This window comes from Lichenostomus cassidix, chromosome 17 (assembly GCF_008360975.1).
Source record: "Lichenostomus cassidix isolate B80296 chromosome 17, HeHo_3.0, whole genome shotgun sequence".
In the NCBI taxonomy this organism is placed as follows: Eukaryota; Metazoa; Chordata; class Aves; order Passeriformes; family Meliphagidae; genus Lichenostomus; species Lichenostomus cassidix.
In genome coordinates, this window is record NC_139497.1 from 2223514 (window position 1) to 2243090 (window position 19577).

General features: G+C 46.5%; 1 protein-coding gene across 2 annotated transcripts; it reads right to left on the reverse strand.

Moving 5' to 3' along the window:
• Positions 1 to 1775: 1775 nt before the first annotated feature.
• UBAC1 (UBA domain containing 1) lies at positions 1776 to 19115 on the reverse strand. 2 transcript variants are annotated; one of them, XM_085076810.1, is made up of 10 exons: positions 18745 to 19115; positions 15152 to 15272; positions 14854 to 14927; positions 13946 to 14053; positions 13306 to 13423; positions 12538 to 12646; positions 11126 to 11357; positions 10326 to 10412; positions 9497 to 9635; positions 1776 to 7204 (listed from the first exon to the last, which is right to left on the reverse strand). In XM_085076810.1, exons 1-10 carry the CDS (start codon positions 18880 to 18882, stop codon positions 7089 to 7091), a joined length of 1242 nt encoding a protein of 413 aa, XP_084932936.1. In that variant the 5' UTR covers positions 18883 to 19115; the 3' UTR covers positions 1776 to 7088. The 2 variants fall into 2 exon arrangements, with proteins under 2 accessions (XP_084932936.1, XP_084932937.1); XM_085076811.1 differs by having other exon boundaries at positions 13306 to 13408; positions 18745 to 19114.
• Between the last annotated feature and the right edge of the window lie 462 nt (positions 19116 to 19577).

Consider the following 19577-nt stretch of genomic DNA (forward strand, 5'->3'; position numbering starts at 1 on the left):
TTCCCTCTACCAAACCATCCTCAGCTGCTTCCAGAGCTGCTGTTTCCTTTGGCTAATTCCTCTTCTAATAAAATCAATTAAAAAAAAAAGGCATGATCAAGCACAGACGACATGACAGGATTGTCACCAAGGGGACAGCAGCCTGGTCTGAGCTCACTGGGCTGTCAGGGCACAGGAGCTCCCAGGGGAAGCATCTGCTGCTTCCATCTGTTCCCAGAATCACAGCATGGTTTGGGTTGGAAAGGACCTTAGAGACCATCTTGTTCCACTCCCTGCTACCAGACCAGGTTGCTCCAAGCCTCATCCAACCTGGCCTTGAACACTTGCAGGGGTGGGGCAGCCACAGCTTCTCTGGGCAGTCGCTGGAACCACCCAGGAGGAGGTTCAGAGGAGCTGCAATATTCTGCTTCCCTTAATGGGATGGTGTGACCATGACCACCAATTCACAGGAGAAAAGCACAGGGAAGGACAAAACCCAGCTGCTGGGATGGCATTGGCAAACCACCCATGGAGGGGCTGGGAACAGCTCTTGCCACACCACTGTGCTGTCAGCAATGCCTCACCTTGCCAACACCAAGCTGCTTTTCCACAGCCAAGTGCAACCTGGGCTTCCCTTCCCCGCCCTTTGTGATGGATTTGGGCCTCACTGGAGGTGACTCCTGGGCTGGAGCTGCTCCTTGTCCCTGCTGGAGCACCCCAGTGACACAGCCCTGTGCCAGGAGCTGCCAAACACAGCAATTACAGCCCAGCCTGTCACTCACACAGCAGCACCTCTTCATTTTTAAGGTGTGGATTTCTGCCCCAACCTGCTGCACCAGTTTAGGTTCACAAGTGTCATTATCTAATGATACACCCCAAGCTGCTTTAAGGGTGATTTTGTTTTAATTTTAAATTAGTGGAGAGCTGGACCTTTGAACTGTCCTGCTGCTGAGCTGTGCATCACAGCAAATCTGAGTTAGGGCCTGACACCAAAACCACCTGCATTTAACACCACCACACTTACCAACGTGATCTGAGCAAGCAGCATTTTTGATGTCTCATACTCTAATCCTCCATCTCTCAAGGGACACAATGAAAATGACTCTGAAATCCTCAGCACTCACTGTAAATGCTAAACAAACAGGCTGCTGGCAGGTTTCTTGTCCTGAACATTGGGAGAAAACACTAATTAGCAAAAAAATCCAAAACCCCCAAATGAACTCTACAGATTCTCTCTCCTTTACAGAAATAACCTCATGCATTTACACCACCATCAGTTGCCTCCAAGGCACCCACAGAGGGGCCAAGGCTTGGAAATGCCTCCCAGATCTCCGGGAGCAGCACTGGCACCACGGCAGCCAGATGGGAATTTTGGTTACATCACGTGCAAGTTGCTGCATCCCACCAGCTGCTGCTTGCTGGAGCTGCTTTCCCTAATGAGGGTTCCCTTGTTGGGAAAGAAAAGACTTCAATTTGTCAGTCAACAACTGTCAAGATAAATCCCTCTTCAGTGGCATCAGGACATCCCAGGGGATCACCAGATCTTGTTTCACAACGCCCTTGCAATGAATCTCCCCAAGTGCATCTTTTCCTGAAAAATAGAGAAGTAACTTCCAGGTGCAAAACCAGCAGCTGAACCAGGATTTCCTGCACAAATTCTGTTTAAGTTTCTTGACCAGCTCTCAAAATACCCCACTTTCTGAGACACAATTCCAGCAACCTGCAGGTACAAGGAACACCGAACAACGTGGATCCATAAACCTTTGCTGCTCCTGCAAATGATGGTTCCAAACACCTTGTAATAAATCAAAAAACTTTATTTTGAAGATATATTATAAATGTACAGCACACACAACATCAGTGTCTGGGGTTATGTGTGAGCAGGTTTAAAGCCTCAGCATTCATTCCAGCCCCGGCCGTGGGTTCCACATCTCCACACACAAAAATTCCAGCCTGAACAGGTCTGGCTTTGCCAACACCTCCCTAGCTTCCAGGAATATATTTCAGAACACGACAGCAACTGCTTAAAATGATCACAAATTAGCAGCATTCCTTGCTTTTGGCCTGGAGGCTTTCTGCAGGGAGCAAATCCTGCTGGTTTTCCTACTCAGGGAGAGGTCAGCGTCCCACGCGAGCGTGGCCAGAATGAATCCCGAATTCCACAGGCTCAGGGACGTCTGCCCTAGTTTAAGCTTCAAGAAAAGTAATGTTACACCTTAGGAAGAGCTGTGCATGCCACACACCGGCGTCAGAGCCAGATCAAAGTTATCCTATGTGGTACCTAATTGTTGGATACACAGGTGAAATGAAAAAATGTGAAGTCAGTACCTTGCAAGGTAATTTCACTGGTGCTGCCTCGTGGGAAGTGCTGGGTAGCAAATCACATTCGTGTACAGTTCATTAAGCCATGATAAAAATATGCAAATTAAAAATCTCTACAGGCCTCTGTTACCTGCTGCAACAAAGACACTTGGGTTTGTGGGGCTTCATTTAAAACGTGATCCAATTTCCTCCCTCTCCCCAGAGCACGATATAAAACTATACCCAAATTCAGTAAGAATTTAATGCATTTACATTTACTGAAGTTCACATGCTGCAAACAGGATCTGCATTGAAGATCATCAAATCTAGGGCAAGAGGTCCTTAAAAAACCCCTTTTGCTACACCTGGATGTGGGGATGGAGGTGAGAAACCACCATGAGAACATTCACATGGACAAAACATCCCGTGCAGGGAGGTGGGGATTGCCCACCCTGCCCTGCCACAGCCAGCACAAATCCTTCCAAGGAGCTGTCCCAGAGAGGGGAGAAAGCAGCATCTGCACCCCAAAGCTCAAGGACTCTCAGCTGGATGGAAATACAGGCTGGAAGCGCCGCTGTTCTGCTAGTTAATAAAAATGTTAGTTATTATTAAAAGTAGAAAACCAGGGTGATTACTTTGGATGAAACACTGGCTATCCTGTGCACAAGACTTTGGGAAAATTGCCCCTGGAGCAGAGATCCCAGGGAGCTGTGCCTCCTCCACAGGCAATGGTTGCTGACAGTGTCGCTATACATTCGTTTGGTGCGATGCTTGTTTCAACAACTTCCAAAATACATTAAAAAATCCTCAGCCCACGGATCACAATGCCTAAAAAAAATTAATTGTAACAGTCCTAACTAAAAAGGATTTCAATAACCACTAAAGAATTGCTTGGATATGAAAATCGACCTCTGAAATGCAAGTTTGGTTCCAGGAGAAGAGGAAAGAAAGGGGAGGTCAAGGTTTGGGACAGGTCTGTGACAGAGGCTGCCAAGAAGCCACGAGCTGGAGGTCTTGGAACTCGTGCAGGAGAGAACCTCACACCATCCCAGAGGAGGAATGCCCTGATGGCTGCTTTGGGAACCGTGCAAGTCATTTTTCCAGCTGCATGGAGAACACAAACGTCCTCGAAATGGTGCAAAGCCCAGCGAGCTGGGAAGCAGCCGGGTCATCCCGTGACCATTTCCACGGAGGGAGGGATGCAGCAATCCTAAAGGAAGACTCATGTCACCAGCAGAGAAGGAATGGCAGATTCTTTGGCCTGGACCAGGGAGAGAGGTTCAGCAGGAGAGTTACACTAGCTCAGGCTCACAGGTCAAGACAATCAAGGTCCAAGCTGTAAAGTAGCCACTGGCCTTTTTGCCAAATACATCCCTTTAAATGCATCCCCCTAAAAAGAGAGTATAAATACGAAGCCCTGAGAACAAACTTCCATATAGTACATTTCTATTAAAAATATCAGTGTTTTGATGACAAAATTATAAGTTAGATATATTTAAATAAATAGCTGGCTACTTGCAAGAGGCCTGCAACATCAAAAGGTACAAGATTGTCTGTCTAGCAATGGGGCAAAGAGCAGGGACTGTAAGAATCACACTATTAGTCACCTACCACCCCATCCCTTTCCTGCTCCATCTCACAGGCTCACAAATAGTCCCTTGACCATGTAAAGAGAAAATTAACTCTGACATGTCTCTGCTAGTTTGAACTCGAACAGCTGAGCTGCAAGGACTGTATATCCTCACTGCTGTGAGCAGTTCTTCCTCACAAAACCTGCTGGGTTTATTTCACAAAACTCCATCCCATGTGGTCAGGGATGTCTCAGAGCAGAGCCCCAGTCCTGCACCCAGGGAACAGCACAGTCCAGCACCAGGCAGAGCCACACACATTCCTTGTGCCTGGTGGCTGTACATTCCTACTCCAGAGTGGTGACATTTCAGTTTTTGCAGCTTTTCTAAAAACTGGGCCAACCTGTGCCTTTTCCAGCACAGTGGACTCAACTCCCCTCTGCATTTCCTAGGATGAAGCAGCAATTCCACCCCTAGGGTGATGTGACACAGCCCCTGGTCTGAGTCACACCCCAGCACCACGGAGGTCTTGATCTATTCCTTTAACCTCAGGGTACCTTCTGGTGGGTTAAATCAACTCCTGTGCCTTGCTGCAAACACCACACCTCCTCAGTTCTGCTCTCCTTCAGCTTTTGGCCACTGCAAACTTCAGTTCTCACAAGCCAAGCAGGGCTCTGTTAAAGCCATCCCAAACAACACCTCAGCTGTGGAAGTGTTGAGCTCTGAACAACAAAATCCAGAAATAACCACATCTTCTCAAGCCTCTGAGCACCCTAAAGATGCAGAGTTCCTTTATCCCTATGGTTTTTTTAACTGCTGCTGCTGCTGGACCTGGCCATTCTCATGTTCTATCACATAAGAATAATTAGTTTTACTGATTTTTTCCCCCACACTTTATAACCAGTTCAGTGGCACTGAGGGATCCTGGCATTCCAAGGGAGCTCTGAGCACTTCTATCCCTCTGAGCTCCACAGCCACTCCACTCATGGACTCCTGAAACTAAAACCAGCATTTCCCAAGCCTTTACATTCTTCAAAGGCCACAACTGCACCAAAGGATCTGTTTGCTAAGTCTGAATCTCTCCTTATCCACTCAGAAGCCAAAAAACCTCCCACCAAACTACAGGGTAGTTTTCCCCAACTTTGCCTTCTAAAAACACTCATTAAAAAGGAATATTAACCAGAATCCTGACTGCAGAGAAGGACATTTGTCTCATTTGTCTCTAACATTAAGAGCTTCAAGTAAAAGAGTCTTCTGGTATTATTACAGGCAAAAAGCTTCAGGAGTAAGCAAAAAAAAAATATAAAATAATCAAAACCACAATCAGTCACAGCTACTCATGAGCAGCTCTGCTGAGCTCACTGGGGTGCAGGATCAGACTCCTAGCTTTAGTTACACGACAAGGTTATAATTTCATGTCATCTTGTCAGTCTATTCTTAGCAAGAGCCCACAAAAATGGTTTTACTGTCCAATTTGAACAGAAGAAGCATCTCTATAAAGCCTGGAATTTCTAAATGTAGAAGTAAATATTTCAGCACTCATCAACTGTAAAGCTTAATATGAAATTACAAAATTAAAAAAAAAAATCCTGGGATAGTAAGACAAGATAAAATCTCAGGCTGTTTTGATTTCCCCACCCTTCATATTAATTATGAGAAATTGGCAACTTCAGTGCCTCAGCTGCATAACAGCACAGAGCAGATGCCAAGTTCAGGCCAAAACTTGTTGTAGGGTTTCGGGTTGCATCTTGCTGCATTTTGGTTTGAAAAAACTCCAACTGCACACCAAACCCTCCCACACCTCCAGAGTGACTTGCAGAGCTGCTCAGGATCTCCCTGTCTGACAGGACACCTTTGAGCTGTTTAAGGACAAGGTCTCCACCTGGTTTCTCTGCAGTTTGGAGAGGCAGGAATTGCCTCTTGTGCCTTTCCTGCAGGGCTGTGAAGCACAAGACGTGGCAGGGATGATGACAGATGTCAATCATGTTTCCCTAAGTTGAAAATAACCTCCTTTTTTTAGCAGACTGTTAAAAAAGTAACACCTGCAGAGGCCAGTCATAAACACCAGCTGGATATTCACAGTGAGTTCTGCTCTTAATAGCTCACAATTCCTGCCTGAAATCTCAAGTCAATCTTCTGGCAAAATAGGAAAGACCCAGCCTGACATTCTTGGTATGACCATGGTAAAAATAAGTCTAAAGAAAACCCACTTCTAACTCAAAGATAGCAATTTCAAGCGTGCTTTAAATACCTTAAACAAGATAAAAACCTGTGTGGTTCTGCTGCTTTACAGATAGATCACCAGCAACCCCCTCATGCAATTCAGCTGCTTTTTTTGTAAACAGAATCAAACCCCCACGAGCCTCTTGCCAAAACTGTGCACACCAAAATGGGGAAAAAAACCACTGTGGGAACATATCCCTCCTTGTAATGGGATATGGCAGAGTGTGAGCTTAGGAATTGCAGCCACTTGGGAATTCAAGTCTTGATTTGCTGAATTCTGCCATGAAAGAGATTCTGCACCTTTATGGTACCTGACAGAGAACCTCCTGCAAGTACAACCCCCTGTGGAACTGCAACAGCACTAACGCAGCAAATAAATAGGAAAAAGTAATGCTATTTATTAGAATTTCATCTCTGAATGATTCTGCTTAAATTAGAATGCCAGATAAAACAAGCCTGGATAGAAATGTGCTTGCTTCTCCCAAGATTTGGGCTTTTAAAAAACATTTCCTAAGATTCAATTTTTTTTTTTTAAAAAGCAGTTTTGCAATTTGATAAGAGCCATAAATTAATACTGTATGGAGATGATTAACATCCTATGCTAGTGGTCAGTGACCTTTTGTAAACACCAGCCAGATCCTAGCAAAACTGGCCAGAAAACTGTCACAGGCCTTTTGAACGAGCAAGATTTCTTTCCAACAATCAGATTCTTAAGTGTTTTCACAAAACCTTTTTCCTATTTCTTTTTTAATATATATATACTTTATTTTAAACCTAATACCTGAAAACATAAACAAGTCCTCAAACCTCTTCCACTAACACTAAATCCACAAGGCAACTCACTCCTGTTGGCCGTAACTACAAAAAGCTCTCGTGGGAGAGATCGCTCCAGCCAGGATCTCCTCCCTTCCCTCCCTCCCTTCCATCCACCCCTTCCCAGCCATCCAGGCAGCCTCCTGAGGAGGTGGAGGGGAGGTGAGGGACAGGGGAAGTGGCACAGTGCACTGGCAGTTCCCTCTACGTGCGATTCAGCGTCTGGAAGATTCGGGAGATCTGTAACATCACCGGCCCCGTTTCGGGATCGTTCATCCACTGAGTGCTGTTCAAGGGGTTTTCAAGCATATCCTCGAAGGCTGCCAAGAGATAGGGATTGCAACAATTAGTCCTGCAATGTCTGGGAGGTTTTAGGGCAGTGAGGAATAGCTACAGCTCAAGGGCAGTGCCCAGAAATGGTGGGAATACACACTGTGCATTCCCAAGGTTCACAGCCTGGGATGATGCTACAGGCTTTGTGCTTTCCTCGTTTCTCAGCATTGAATTCACTGCAGACAGTGATTAAATGCTCAGCCTGCATTACAGGCCAGCCCACAAAACCTCAACAACATGGGGCTGAAAAGGTAAAGCCTTAACAAATGTGTTCAGGCATTGCTCTCCAGGATCAGGCTGTGAAATTCATCCATTCCTGAGCACTCTCCTGCAGCTCTGAATCAAAGGGATTTCCACATCCCAGCCTGGATTTCTTGCACCAGTACCCTTTTCCTCCCCAGTACTTAACCATAACAGTTTATGGAAAGCACAGTCACCCCTTGCCTGTTCCCTGTGCTGCCCTTTGGCTCCTCTGGAGAGGAAACTGCTGGCAAAGGCAGCAGCAGATGTGCCAAAGGCTGCACAAAACCAGCACAAGTGCAGCCCCTGAAGCCTCCAAATCTCAGCACTTTTATCTTTTCATAGAGGCCCCTGGAGCCACCAGAGAAGCAGCTTCTTAGTCCTCCTTCCTGGTTTCTGGAGAGTAGAGGATGTCAGAGAGGCAGAAAGGGAAAGGTTGGGGGTGCAGGAAAATTACCTCAATTTCTGAAACAGGAACAGTGGTCCAAATATTTAATGAATATTCTTTCTGTCTTTAGAACAAGCTTTGCTGTTTGTTTGCTTTGTTTTGTTGTTTTGGTTTATTTTTTTCCAGTTTTCACTCTCCTACTCATGCTGAAGGAACCAGACAGCCACTGCAAGAGCCAAGCTGCAAATCTGGCAGGAGAATGGGCCAGGCACTGATTTAAAAGCCCTTTGACAGCCACTGAGCTGGGCTCCTGGACATTTGGAGCCAGTCATTACAGAATGGGACAAAAAAAGCAGCTGCACAGTCACCAAAATGTCAGTGTTGTGAGAGCCTGGCCCAAGGTCAGGGTTAATTTTCCCAGGAGTGTCAGTGCACAAAGCTCAAGTGCCATTAGTGGGAGCTGGAAGTGCCCAGCACCTCTGAAAGGCTCCTCATTAATACCTTGCTCAAGGTCATGTAACTTGCCTTCAGGAAAGCTCAAAATAAAACCCAGATCTCCCCTTTCAGCACTTGAATTATTTTCTTTTACACAGACTCACAAGCTTAAAACTAAAGATTTATCAATATTCTGTCAGAAAGTCATTAAATGCAAAACCTGATTATTAAAACCTGTGACATAAGCAATTTGCAGATGTACCATTAGGAATATATTCTCTGATGTTCATCCAAGCTCCACAAGCTCCTATAATGGCATTTCATTTGCTATTTATATTCTGAGCTGCAGTGTGGAACCCCTGTTGCAAATGAAGAGACCATTTGTTCAGAAATCAAGAGTGGGAAGGTTCTGCTCTTGAATTATTTAAAGGCTTGCAAACTCTCCTAATTACATTTAAAGTAGTATTTTTCAAGCCTCCCTTGAATGAGCTGTGCATAACAGCCTTTATTTAAAAGCATTGCTTCAAGGAAGTTTTGAAGCCAAAGATTAAATGCAAAACTTTTTATCTACATGACAGAGCCAGTCATTGTTCTGCATTGTTACAGAGAGCAATTCCTCAGGGATCTGAGGCTCTGTCAGCCTCCTCAGCTGGGTACACACTGTGCCCACAGCCCTTCTGGCCATGAGCACACAGACTTCAGCACAGAGCTGAAACCCAAGCAGGGGAAAGGGTGTTTTCCCATTTTATCTCCATTGTGATATGCAAAGCCTCAGCTCAGCCTTCTTGTTTGGATACTTTTCCATGAGTTCCCTTCTGTCTCAGTGATCAGGCCTCACACAGCAGGAGACAGCCTTGTTTTTTCTGTGAAATAATCAGAGTTCTAGACAGACATTCCTGATTTTTCCCCTCGTGGCCAAAGGGAGCACACAAAAGGTCTCCTAAATCCACAAAAGCATTGCAGCCAGCAGCTATTCGAGTTCTGAGTTCAGCAAGTGTAATCCTGGGGAATTAGAATCATTTCTGGGACAGCCCCAAGGCCTGCTCTGGCTTCAGCTGAGTTGCAGGATGAAGCAAACAAACAGCAGAGCTGCTGCAAGTGAGGAAAAGGATTCAGAGCTGCCCCTATCCCCCAAAGAGGGCTGTCACCACCCAGCCTCTGCTTTGATCTTCTGGCAAATCCAAGTCTGTGCAGCAGGAACTCACCCAGGACTTACCTAGTAGAGTTTTAGGGTTGGTGAGCCCTAATTGTACCACTGGGTTTTCTAAGATGGCTTGGAAGAGAGGGCTGTTGGTGTCAATGCCCTTATCTAAGTCCTCTGGAGAAGGTTTTCTGTCTCCCAGCAGCCACTCACACTGAAAAAAATCATCAGGCACGTCAGATTTCATTACAACCAAAGTGTCTCTACTCAAAAGTTTTGCTAATGCGGCATTTTAAAAATACTTTTCCCTCTCACAGTTAAAGGCTGAGCTGTACATTTCTTTTCACACATTCATTTGTACCATCCAGCCCAATATCCTCTCTCCAACAGCAGCACTGGATACTTCAGAGAAGATTCCTTGGCTGTCAGCTGTGCCCACATAATTTTCTTTAACATATCATCAATTAGCAGGGGACTAATCAGTCTTGGAAAAACTTCCTATTTTCTGATTTCAGAAACTGTGGAAGCACTGCTGCCAATGGTAATTTACACACTGCATGGCTTGAATCTATCCTGGATCGTTTATTCCTGTCCTAAACCAGTTATCCTTGGGAATACCTTTTCCTTTCTCATGACAGCACAGTCCCTTTTGCAGACTGTGGTGAGGGAGTTTCTCAAAAGCTTTTTGAAAAGCTCAACCTCACAGACCCTGAAATCCTCTGAGGAGTCCAAACCCTTTGTATTCCAGTTGTGCATCCAAACTGAAAGAGGCACAGAATTTGTGCTTCTGAATCTCCAGTAGGAGTTGGCTTTATGATAGATCAAAACATGATCCAGCTCAAGGATGACAAGATCAGTGGGACACTCCTGGAGCAGCAGGGAGCAGGAAGGATGTTGTACTCACGGCTGCATTTTGCTGGTTGTTGTTCACTCTGAGTGCATCCACCACTTCCTTTTCATCAAATCCCATCTCCATCAGGGCAATGACAGCCTAGAGCAGAATGCCACAGCTTAATAAATGTCACATTTAGAACAGAAATGAAAATCATATCCCTTCACCTTCTGTTTAGAGCTGCACCAAACCCTTATTGCTTCCATTTGCAGAGCACTCAGTAATTTTATTGGCAAAGTTTCCAATTACTCTATCAAAAGTGTTTTTATTATGGAAGAAGAATAAATCTTAGGAGTGAAGGTAGTTCCTACCCTCAACACTGGAAGCTAAATGCAAGGCAAAGAGCAAGTGTACTTGGGGTAGAAAAGAAGCAAAGGAAAAGCACCTATTTTGGAACTCCTCTCCTGCCACAAAGCTTTTGTTCACATCTCACTGACAGATCAACCTTGATGTGCATTTGTGGCTCTCTTCACCCCATTTAATTTCACTTCCCAGATGTATTGTTGCTCACAACTGCTGGTGAGTGTGATGTATTTATGTAAATATACTCAGATATTGGTATGAGAATGTTTCATTGTTTAGAAATTGCAGCTTTTAACCCAAATCTCAGAACAGCCAGTTGTAAACCCAAGATGCCAGATGTCACAGATCCCACATTAGCCAAGATCCCTGAATTTAAACACTCCCTACACACCTCCACTGAAATACTGCCAAGCCAGCCCAATATCCATCTCCCCACAGGACCCATTTCATTCATTACCTACACATTTATTTGGATCCCACCAGTCCCACAGGGGATAACCAGCACCTACCCGTGGGTCTGGACGAAACTCTCTTTTCCTCCGGATCTTCTTGAATATTTCCGTCAGCTCATCCTTGGCCTCTTCCCCGCCCTCCTCCGAACTGGGACCTGCAGCTGCCTCAGCAGAGGAGGCAGCACCTTCAGCTGGGGCTTCTGCAGCAGTCTGACCTGGCAGAGGAGCATCCACAGAAGGGTCATCAGCGTGTTCTATCAACCACTCCATGGCCTGGGTCACCGACATGCTGGAAAACACACGGGGACACCGCGATGAGGAATATTCCACAGGTGACAGCAGTGCTCCACTTGCATTCATTTATTCCCATGTGGATGCACCTGCAGGTTAATTAGTACCTGACAACTCATAAATAAAGTTTTGGAGCAAATCTCAGAGCACCTCAATTCTCTGGGCATCCAGGGCACCAAAATCTTCTCTGAGGCTGGGAAAAGAGAGGCTCCAAGTCCAAGCTGGACCTGCAACCCAGATTTTAAAAGGCATTTCTGAGGGAGTCACCTTACCCTGCATCACCTGCTTTGTTTTCCAACAAAGAAACACACTGGCTGTTTGCAACTGTGGACAAAACTGCCAACAAAGCATGTTCCAAATTTACACTGGAACCACAGCTCAGGTGCCAACAGCTCTGCTCCTTAGGGAGAGGGAGCAGAACACCATGGTGTGACAGCATCACTTGCTGTGCAGTGTAACTGCTCCAACCAAGGGATTCTCAGAGCTCCCAAACACCTCTAACCAACAGATAGAAGGGAAAAAGCAAAGATAACCACAGTGCAATGAATATGTGATCCCATTTGACACACAGGAGTTATTACATGTTGGTGGAAGGGAAAGCCTTTGCCTATTTGGCTTTTCTGTCACAACATGAAAGCTGGAGGGCAGCAGAGGAGAAAGTCTTCCTGAGATACTGGAAAAGTGTGACTGGAAAATATTGTGGACTCTATCACTAAAATTCTTCAAGAATTCTTCAAACTCTTCTGAGGAGTGAGGCAGTCCAGCTGACTGTTCTTAGAGCATGAGAAGAACTTACATAATCTCCTATTTTCCTGCACTTGCTCTCTGGACGTCACAATATTCTTGGAATTTTTTAACCATCAGCACAAAGTATATTTCTACAGCTGAAAGGCCAATGTGGATGGGCTAAGTTTGCCTTGTCCTCCATAAAATCTGACTTTCAAAGCTGAAGAAAAGGTGAGTTTGATCCTTGGCAGCCCTGTGACCCACAGACCTTCCAGAGCACGTCCAGCACTGATCCCTCCCTGTGCCACCTGCACTCTGCCTGAGGCAGCACTTCTCACCGTTAATGCTTTTTCCAACCTCGATTCAGGTGACCCATATAAGGAGACAAAAAAGATGCAAATTTGTGTTAAAGCCCAAGCAGTAGGTGGCAGGCAGGTGCTGGGAACACTCACTGGTTCAGCCGGAGGGCTTTGACAGCTCTGCTCTCTGGGAAGCCCATCTCGGTGAGCTGGCGCAGCGCGATCTCGTCCACCCTGTCCTCCTCATCCTCATCCAGCATGGCTACACACAAAACACACAAACAAAACAGTGCTCAAACTCCCTTCAGCCTCACATAAAACCCCGTGTCAATGCAATGGCATGTGTTAAGGTCAACCCCCATTCTCTCTCCCATCCCTTCTTTTGTTTCTGCCCCCAGTTTGCCACCTCATCATGTAATTTGCTGCACTCAGCTCGCTCGGGCTCAGATTGATTCTTCCAGGACAAAGACTTTGTCCAGATGTGTTCAAGATCTCAAACAAAAGGCAGCTAACTCTCACATGACCACGGGATTTCCACATAATTAAATATATGAGATTCACTGAAGATCCATTAATCGTTTCTCTAGAAATTAAGTTGGACCTGGATGTAGAAGATCTCAAGGATGAGCATTTCCCACCACCTGGGTCAACAGCCACAATTTCTCCTCGTTTAACTACCTCCTTGTGCATTTTCAACTATTCTTCACCATCCCTACTAATAATTTTTAAATGGAACTTCTCATCGATCCCAAAAGGACCTTATAATGCATGAATTTTATACAATCTATATCCACAAGGTGAAACTTTTGCCACAAGGTTTTCAGCAGCTTTGCTGCCACATCAGGGTCTGAGCTTCACTCTGAGCCCACTCTTATAAATTCCCAGGATTGAAACTAGTAACCTCTAAAGATGTGTTCATACCATTTGCCTTCTTAAATAGTTCAACTGCATCTGGGTTCAGTGCTAGCAATTTCTGTGCAACTTCTATGAGAGACACTAAAATCTTCCGGAGCTCTGTCTGGAACTGCAAGAAAGGAAACTGTCAAAACATTTAGACAGGAAGTTACCAACCATCAGTGAATCTTAATGTATCTATTGTTAGTAACACAGCAGCAGCCTGGCCCTCTGCACACCAAGTTGCTTTATTAGGGCTTTATTTTCATTGTTTAGTCTCTCAAGAGGCCTGGGACCTTCCTGTGAAGTGGTACATGGAAGCAAAAGCTTCTGGGCAGAAAGGTCCTTTTATTTCTACCACACCCCACATGCAGTGGTCAAGCAATGGAAAAAATCCACTGCAAAGCCCCAAACTATGTAAGACTGAAGAAATAAACCCCCCTAACTTCACATTTGCCAGATCTTTAATATGCTCCAAGGTTTTTCCAAAAACAAATAAAACATTTAAAATCATAATTTAGGACAGTATTGTATTATAACTAAATAGCATGAGCTGTGTCTAAACCTTAAGCTATTTAATAAACATTACAGACACTTGAATTTCTCTTCTGGAGAAAGAAGAATTGCACATACAGGTAAGAGAAAAGTGAAGTGATGCAGTACTTACATCCCTCATGTTGTGGTGGCTCACGGTGCGATCCACGCTGCGGGCAGGCAGGTTGGCAGTGGCTTTCAGGATGGCATCCTTGTCAGGAGCCTTCTGCTCCTGCTTCCTCTGCAGGGAAGGGAACAGCAGCAGATTTCATAACCCATTAGCCACAGGGCAGAGAACACAGCAGAGAGTTTCATGTTCCTCCCCAAGACATCAAGCAGTGCTCTGTCACTTGGATAACAACCATGGATTAAGAGCTCCAGTATCATTCTGCAATCACAGAGCTAAACTGGCCTGTTGGGCTGCCTGACTTTCAGCCCTTGCACCTCTTGCTGTTACCTAAACAATCAGGGAAATTCCAGCATGGAGAGGGACAGTGATGTATCCCAGAGAACTTGGAGGCCTCTGAGTTTATGTGATACATCAACTGCAGTACCACTGGTGCATAAACACCATCCTGACCCTCAGGAACAATTCCAATAAAACAAAATAAAACAGAAAGGGCAACGTTTCAGCTCTAGAGGTTGCTTGGAGGGTGACAAGCCACACATAGCTAAAGGCAGAAGACAACCTGGCAGCAAGCTGACATATTTCTTTATGTTTTCAAACAAAGTAAGGCACTCCCTGAACTGTATTTAGTTATTAGACATTGTTCAAAGATCAAATTTGATCAAAATCAAATTTGTTCAAAGATCTATATCACTTCCACAGAGTGTACCAATGTGTCTTATTTTAAGGCAAATGTTCTCAGACCTACAGCTGAAAATGTAAAATTAGCTTCCTCTAAGTTTGGAAGAAATAAGAAGTAATTCCTCTAGAATTTAACTGCCTCTCCAAGGAGAGTACATCCCAGTAACCCTTCCACACAGCATCAGTAAAGCAGTCAGTCAGAAGTGCCAGGCTGGGCAGTGTTTCAGGCTCACCTTCTCCTCTGCAGACACATCTGCCATCTTGGGCAGCGGCGGCGGCGCGCGCTTCTTGACCAGCAGCAGCACATCTGCGAGAGAAGGACACTGCATGGGTTAGGGAGTGAGAACAGCTCTGCTCAGATACCCCATAAACTCAACTCTTCCTGGAGATTAACTTTGTATTAGCTCCACTGTAGCATTCATTTAACTTCCCATGTGGAAGCAGAGAGTAGATCTTAAAAATGTTACTGTTTGGGACTTGCCAAATGCTCCTGCTTCCAGACTGACAGGATTCAAACCCAGCCAACCTTACCTCTGTCCTGAATGTTTTCCTCCAACACTGTTTTTGTGTCTGTCAGCACCTTCTCAGAAGTAGCATGGATCAACTTGTGATGTGTCACAGTTTTGGGATCCTCCAAGCTCCCAGGAAGACACTGCAGGTGACAATAAATACCAAAGATCAGAAGACAGAAATGAGGCTCCTCATGAATCAGGTGGCGCTCAGGATTCTCCACTGTGCATCATTTCCTGGCTTCTCAATAGCTTAAGCCAGAGGTCAGTGCACATAAAGCATTTTATTACAGAAAATGAGGTTTGATTTGTGCCTGTGTGAGTGGATCTGTGCTTTCTCAGGACATCTCTCTCACACTAAATTCTGGGAGTGTTAGAGATCTGGAGCAAAGCGAGGATGCTCCAGGACCCTCTGCTACATTAATTCTGCAGCAGATCACTGAGGTGCCTCACTCTTGCTGAGCAGTAATTGGTATCACAAGGTAAAAATGCCAATCTACCAAGAGCAGCAGTGTTTTGCAGGAGGGAAGGCTGTAATGATGCAGGATGTTCTCATCTGGAGTGTTCAAACAGGACAGACTCCCTGCTTCACCTAATAATTATTATTTACTGTCAGAGTAAACCAGCCACTGCCAGCAGGGATTTTGGGTTATCTGACCTCAAACTGGGCAGCTTCTGCACCTTGTTTTGAGCTGAAATCAAGAGATTTGGCTGCTGCAGCTCTAACCTGGGCTCCTGCTGAAAGGGCTGAACAGAAGTTCCATTCACAGCTCTTCCTCCCAACCATAAATAACCAAAATACAATAGATTTCTTTTGCATGCTCATTCCCTCAATGCAATTCTAAATTGCATGTCAATTAATTCACTAGGAAATCAGTTCAAACCCTAAAAAAAGAGTGCTCACACAGGCCTTGAGCTGCCTCCTCCTCACACCAGAGTGGCTCCAGATGCACAGTGAGAGATTTCAGGAACATTATTACATCAGTGCATCTAGAGGCTTCCAATTTGTTGGAGTGCAAAAAAGAAAGCAAAGTGCCTGCAATTCCAGAAAGGCAAAATTAGAAATAACAACCTACCAAACCCCTGAAATTGCTGCTGCTGCTCTCACCACAAAACAGGACACTTAATACTGACCTTGCCTGCTCTGCTCACAGCAAACAGCTTTTAATGATGCTTCTAAATGTTTCTGCCAAGCCACTTTCACCATGTCTGCAGAAAACAGTGCTCATCCTTCATGTAACAGAGCCTTTCCCAGAAATCCCTGATTCTGATGGAGCTTTTAGTCCTGCTCATCACTATTTCCTGCAAAGGAGCCTTTTTAGACCATCATCACCTTTTCTCCTGACTGCAAGTGATGGAAAGCTCAGCTCCCTGCTCTTTTTCCAAACAAAACACACTTGTTTCCAACACACATTCCAGTCCCTCACCTGAACCTGTGTTTGCTTCTGATGCCTCACTAAGATTGAGGTGAGAACGTCTGAGTCCTGCTTTGTCTCACAGGAGCTCCTTAGGAATCCTTCAGCTCATTAAGTGCTGAACTAAGGCCAGGGAACACATTACCAGCTGGGAGAACCTCCTGAAATGGATCTGATAAGGTGCCCAAAACGCCTGGGTACATCAGTGGAACATCTCTGCAAACAAGCTCAGAATATTCCTGTTACACACCCCGAGAGCAAGGGCAGCTGAACAGGGCAGGTTTGAGGTGAGACACACACACCTATTACCCATTTTTCCCTCAGCACATATAAAAAACTGTGTGGGGATAATCTTGTTATAAATGTGGGCAATAATTTATCATAAAACTAATAAACTAAAAGTTTATGCAAAAAAAATTAAAATTCTTACTTCCTGTTCTTCTAACCACTTTATTAACAACTGCAGGCAATAACAGGGCAGATATGGGCACTACATGCACCAAAGAGGCTGCTGAGTCAAACACTTGGCTTATCTCCACATTTTAACATGCTCTGGAAATAGAGAAACCACCTGAGCAGCAGTGCCTGCACCAGTTCTCACCTTTTCTTTTTAATTCTGGAGTTCCCTGCTCTGCCAGGCAGGTGACAAATATTTGTCACAGGTGCCTGAAATCCTAAACTCTGGTGATGCCAAACACCACTTGCAAAGCTTCATATCCTCATAAACCACAAAGCTTTGGGTTCCAACCTGTTACAAACATCTCCCTCTGCTTCCTGAAAGAATGATTTCAAAGACTTCAGGAACATAATCATCAGTCTCTTGGAAGAGTTGGCTGCATAAATTATCTCAAGGTGCTTCAAGATTCAGTCCATGAGCACGAGCCATGATTCTTCCAGGGCTACTTTTCCCCTCCATAAAATAAAAAAATTGTAAATAGTCTCTCTCCCTGTTTCCTGTCAGCTCCCTTCAGGTACTGGAAGGTTACCTGGGCTCCTGGGCACTTTTATTTCACCCAGGAAATGAAAACTTTAACCCTTCAAATGGGAGTTAAGTGGTTGCAGATTGCAGGGATCTTCTCCTACCGAAAAGGTTTTATGTAAAAAAAAGTCTTTGCAAGGCTTTCAAGACAAACTCCCTCACCACCAAATGTGATTTAATAAATTATGCTCCCAGAGGGAGGAGCTGAAGCTCCAGCTCTTGGCAGCTCCAGAGCCACACGTCCCTCAGGATGAAATGCAGCAGGTCAGGAGTGCAGCTGCCAGGCTGGGCTGGGCTGGGCTGGCCCCACACTGCTGGCCATGGGTCACCACGTCCCACACTGCTGCTGTCAGTCAGGACAGCAAAACCCAGCCGTGCAGAGCTTCAAAACCCTGAAAGCAGCAGGTGTGAGAGTGGCACAGCAATGGGCACTGGGCAGGGCAGCACAGAGAGCCCGTGTTGTGCTCTGCTTCCACACGTTTTCCCTTCCACACTGTGAGAAGTGGTTGACCCTTTGGCCACTTCCACCAAGACCTTATTGCTTAAAGCACAGGGAGAGCATTAGAAGAGTTTTTTTCCCCCCAAAAAAACATCTCAGTTGTTCCTGTGCCAGCACAGGGTGAGGCTGCTCTGAGATTTTAACAAAACAGGTAATTTCTCCTCCTCAGTTCCTACCTTCTGTCTTTGTTCAAACAAACAAACCAAGCTGCAGTTTCTGAGGGGAAATCCTCAGAAACAGCTCACGGTGATCCCAGACACCACTGCGAAACACTTTGTAACCAAATGTTACAGAGTGATTTCCGCCCAAATCCTTCTTCTCCAGCACCCAAACCTCCTTCTCCAGCACCCAAACCTCCTCCTCCAGCACCCAAACCTCCTCCTCCAGCACCCAAACCTCCTCCTCCAACACCCAAACCTCCTCCTCCAACACCCAAACCTTCTCCAGCACCCAAACCTCCTCCAGCACCCAAACCTTCTCCCAACGGGCGTTTTCTCCCCACACAGAACGGTTCCACATCACTGGGGTGAGAGGCAGACCCAGCGAACCAGAGCACAAAACCACCTGTTCACCTGAGGTAATTTTCCCCTCTTTCTAAAGACATTCACAGGGCTATTTAAAGCCATCACAGCCCATTTATTCTCCCCCCGGGCCGTGCCCGCCTTCCCCAGACTGTTATTCGCAGCTCCTGACCTCCTCCCGGCCCGCTCCCCGCTCCTTACGTGCTTCAGGCACCGCTCCTTCAGCTTCTCCACCGTGGTGTCCTCGGCCACCTCCTCCAGCCACTCGGCGCCCTCCATGGTGCACACATGGAGCCTCAGCACCTTCCCCGCGAAGATCTTCTCCTCCTGCACGAACATCGCTCCGCTCCGCCCCGCCGCCTCACCTCAGCAGGCCCCGCGCGGCTCCCGCCCGCCCATCAAGGTGACCCCGCCCGGCCCGGCCCGGGGGAGCGGCGGCCCGGCCCGGGCGGCGCGGGGAGCGCGGCGCTGGCTGTGCCCGGCCCGGCCCTGCCCGCTGTCACCGCCGGTGTCACCGCCCGGGCCCGCCGTCCCTCGGGGACACGGCGGCGCTACGGCCGCGGCAGGAACCGGAAGTGCTGGGCGCCGCGGGGCATGCTGGGAGATGTAGTTCTGCAGCGGGGGCTCCTCCGGAAGTGAAGGAGTAGAAACCCTCACTCCCCCCACGCGCCTGGGCAGACGGGTTAGGTTTTCAATCTTTAATAGACCTTTAATAAACCTTTAATAAACTCTCCATAGAAGCTCGATGACTTTTAACGGCTTTTAAGGCCGTTGACCAACGGCTCCTCAGCGCCGCGGTTAACATGGAGCTGCCGCGATGCATTGTGGGATGGATGCTGTCCCCGCCACGGACTGCGGCGCTGCCCGGTGCATGCCGGGAGCTGTAGTTCCGCCGCGCTCCGCTGTAGTCCGTCCCGCGGCGCTCGGGGGTCCGTGCGGTGCTCGGGCAGGAATGAGGATGGCGGACACTCCGGGGGCACCGGGAGGCAGCGGGGCCATCCTGCTGTCCCCAGCGGGGCGATCCTGCTGTCCCC